The sequence below is a fragment of the Morus notabilis genome, unplaced genomic scaffold (genome assembly GCF_000414095.1).
Source record: "Morus notabilis unplaced genomic scaffold, ASM41409v2 Scaffold485, whole genome shotgun sequence".
NCBI lineage: Eukaryota > Viridiplantae > Streptophyta > Magnoliopsida > Rosales > Moraceae > Morus > Morus notabilis.
In genome coordinates, this window is record NW_010364290.1 from 438,946 (window position 1) to 442,784 (window position 3,839).

The window sequence follows — 3,839 nt, forward strand, 5'->3', positions numbered from 1 at the left end:
CATTCTCAGTCCATGGCCCTTCGCCAAGTGGGGGATTGACCTGATCGGGCCATTACATCCTGCACCTGGGGGGTTGAAATTCGCGATCGTTGCGGTAGACTATTACACGAAGTGGGCAGAGGCCAAGGCCCTAACCACTACCACGGAAGCAGCCTGCACCAAATTCATGTGGGACCACATCGTATGCAGGTTTGGGGTTCCTCACTCGATAGTATCCGACAACGGGAAGCAATTTGACAACGCCGCGACACGCAGATTTTGCGACGGTTTGGGCATCCGAAAAGACTTCTCGGCACCAATCCATCCACAGTCAAATGGGCAAGTCGAGGCCATCAATAAAATTCTCAAGTATACCCTAAAGAAGAGACTCGATGACCTAAAAGGGAGATGGGCCGAGGAGCTTTCCAAGGTTTTATGGGCATATAGAACAACAAGCCGAACTACGACAGGAGAAACGCCTTTTCTCCATGGCTACGGCGTCGAGACGGTACTCCCCGTAGAAATTGAAACGCCAACCCTAAGAACTGTTGTCCACAACGACGAGGATAACGCGGAGGGCATGAACGGAGAACTCGATTTACTGGAAGAAAAGCGACTCAACTCCCAATTACGTCTCGTCGCTTATCAGCAACGGACGGCACGATATTATAATAAGAAAGTCCGGCAAAGAAGGTTCACCCCAGGAGACCTAGTGTTAAAAAGGGTGACACAAAGCACAAAACCCAAGAATACTGGTCCCTTGGGCCTGACTTGGGAAGGACCCCTATCGCATAAGGAAAGTACTACGACCTGGCACTTACGTATTAGAAAACCTCGACGGCAAAAAGGTTCAACACCCGTGGAATGCTGAGCAACTAAAGTTGTATTACCAATAATGTATGAAGTTGTTATGCGTTTTTAATTATACATTCTTTACAAATATTGTAAATTTATATATTTTCAGCGTGAGATAGATTGACCCCTTAATAACGTGTCTGCTTAAAAGAAAACTCAAGGGTGTATTTATCAGACGCAGGGGGAATGAAGACGCTCGACGTCAAATCCTCCAAGGAGGAAAGACAAAACACTTAGTGAAATTCTAAAGAATTTCCTAAGACGACGACCCAAAGGGATAAGCTCGACGTCAAATCCTCCAAGGAGGAAAGACAAAACACTTGGTGAAATTCTAAGGAATTTCCTAAGACGACGACCCAAAGGGATTAGCTCGGCGTCAAATCCTCCAAGGACAAAGACGGCACTTAGTAAATTCCAATGAATTTTTGAAAGAGAAACAGGAAGGAAATCAATGATTATGAATCAAGATATGAACATAACCCATTGCCTTTATATAGAAATACGGGTAACATAAAAATTGTCTGAAAGCAAAAAAAAAAAAAAATGGGGTGATAGAAGATAGCTCCTAAGCATCGTCGCCACAATCCGTTGGCTCCTCGTCGGCACCACCCGCTGGCTCCTCGCCGCCGCCAACGAAGGGAGCGTTCTCTTCATCGCCACCAGGAGGGGGCACTTCCTCGTCGCCGGCAGGAGGAGGCGAGTTGTAGAGGAAGCCCAAGTCCCAATCAGGATTCTCTTTTTTTATCAGATCAACAATTTGCTGACCCGCCGACTGGAAATCATTATTGCGGATGTCAAAGAGCTCTTGAGAAGCCTTGAATTCCTCAATGATCCGCGCCCGTCTGGCGTTGAAGGTTGCCTCGGCCTCCATCTTCCCGTCGATCTTCCCCTCAGAATACCGACTCTCGGCATCCACGATCGCCTCGGCCAGTTTCTTTTCAGATTGATCAGCCCGTCGAGTAAGCTTTGTGACTTCAGCCTTCAACTTGGTTACTTCGCTGTCCAGGCTTATCAGTTGGGCCTTCGCCAAATCCCTCTCCTCGATGGCATCATCCCTGCTCTTCTTGGCCTCATCGACGAGCGACTGAAGCTTGGCCTCTAAATCGTCCATCTCATCCTTTCGCTCCTCGACCTTGATTAGGTCAAGGAGGTTAAGAAGGGAAAGGACGAGGCTCTGGAAAATGGAGGATATTTGCTTGCGTTAGCGGTCGACTATGGAAGACTGGGATGCAGCGACCCAATGAGGCTCGAGGAACGACTCGTATAAGGCCTGGAAGATGAGGGAAAAGCGAGGGGGGAGTTTTAGCATCGCCCCGACCTCGGCGTCAGAAATATCCGAAACTTGGAAGTTCGCATCCGTAATCTTCCCCCACGGGATCAGTATGCGTTCTCTTGGTCCCGGGGGTGCACGGACATCAGGAATGGGCACTACCGGTGTCCAGGTCTTATCAGTCGACGCGTAGCTAGGGGTCGGCTCCTCAGTACGCCTCCTCTTGTGCTTGCTCTTTTTGCCTTTCGGTGCAGGGCAGGAAGAGCCGGCCTTCTCCTTCCCCTTCGCTGAAGGCTGTTGGCCTGACGGGGGCCGCGGGACAGACGGCGGCTGTTGGTTCGGCACCTGTTGTTGGCTTGGCGCTGGCCGTTGGCCCCCAGGAAGCTGGATTCTCAAAGATGCCATCTCTAGCAAGAAAGAGAGGGTACCGTCAGCATTAGGAAAATACGATTCTTAATTCAACAAGGCGTCGAGAGAAGTCATTACCTTCGTCGCTTAAATGGAAATATGAACGAACGGCGTCGAGATCCGAAGGGTTTGGAAGGTCGAGAATTAGGCCCGCAGTACGAAGGTTCTCCTTGCTCAAGAGCGTGTCGATGTGACGAACCTCCGACGAGTAGGAAAAAGCTTCTGCGATCCTCGCCAAGCTGTTTCCAGAAAACTTTGGCCGATCCTGGTTAACTGCAACACAGAGGACTCCTCGTCAACATGTGAAAAGGGGGATCAGGTCAGATAAAGAGAGAATTGAGGGGCTTACTCATATTCCCAAACGCTGCCTGCACCTACCTTTGGCGGGGCTGGCGGTCGTTGGGATGGAAGTTAAAAGGCCCATGGATCATGAAATACATGGGCTTCCACCCATGTGACGATGAGGGGATGCCCAGAATAAGCTTTCCAAACCTAGGCTGAGCCCTCCCATGGCCACTCAGAAAATACCACCCATCGTACTTGGCGACGTGGCACAACTTGTACATGAATCGGAACTCGTCCAGTGGGAGTTCCATGTCAAACTTCTGGTTCCATAGAATTCAGGCTCCCGCAAAGCAGTACCAAAAGTTCGGCGCCAATTGGGCAGGAGAAATGCCGTAAAAGTGGCAATAATCTTTTACGAAGGGATAAATTGGGATAGTCATCCCTGCAGTTACCGCTCTTGTGTAGACCGGAAGGTATCCGGTCGGCGGCATACTGGTCCTAAAATGCTTATCGGGGAGGAGGTACTCGAGCCGCCTCCCGTCAATACATCCCTCCTTCACAGCCCGAATGATATCCTTATTTCGGACCTTCGACGCCACATCGTCGGCTGTAAAGGAGGGCCTATCTGGGTCTCCGCTCGTGGAAGCCAGGGGGCATCCACCGTCGCAGCGGCTACTCCGCTTACGTTCCCCCCTGTAAAAGGGATCCGCTCAACCACTTCGTCTATCATTCGGTCGACGCTACCGAATTCACTGCCGAGATCGTCGCCCGGCTCAAAACTTCCCTCGACATCCTCGATATCCCTCAGCACAGAGCTGACACCGGAAGACGAAGAGGTCCATGAGATCTCTACCACCGAAGGAGGGTCAGAACGGACGACAGAAAGAGAATCCTCTCGACTGGGTGAACTTTGGGCCATTGTTCTGGTAATAACAAGGACAAAAAGCTAAGTTAAAACCCTAACATCGAGAGGAATAAACGGTGACTACTCTAAACGATGACTGGTTAAACGTCGACCATTCATACAAGAATGGTAACGACG

General features: G+C 50.2%; 1 protein-coding gene across 1 annotated transcript in view; it reads left to right on the forward strand.

Moving 5' to 3' along the window:
- Positions 1–850, forward strand: part of LOC112093093 (uncharacterized protein K02A2.6-like) — a 2,689-nt gene extending 1,839 nt beyond the window's left edge. The window contains exon 2 of the mRNA XM_024170891.1: positions 10–850. Coding sequence (XP_024026659.1) covers positions 10–850 — 841 coding nt within the window. The remainder of the gene's footprint in view (positions 1–9) is intronic.
- The last annotated feature ends 2,989 nt before the right edge of the window (positions 851–3,839 follow it).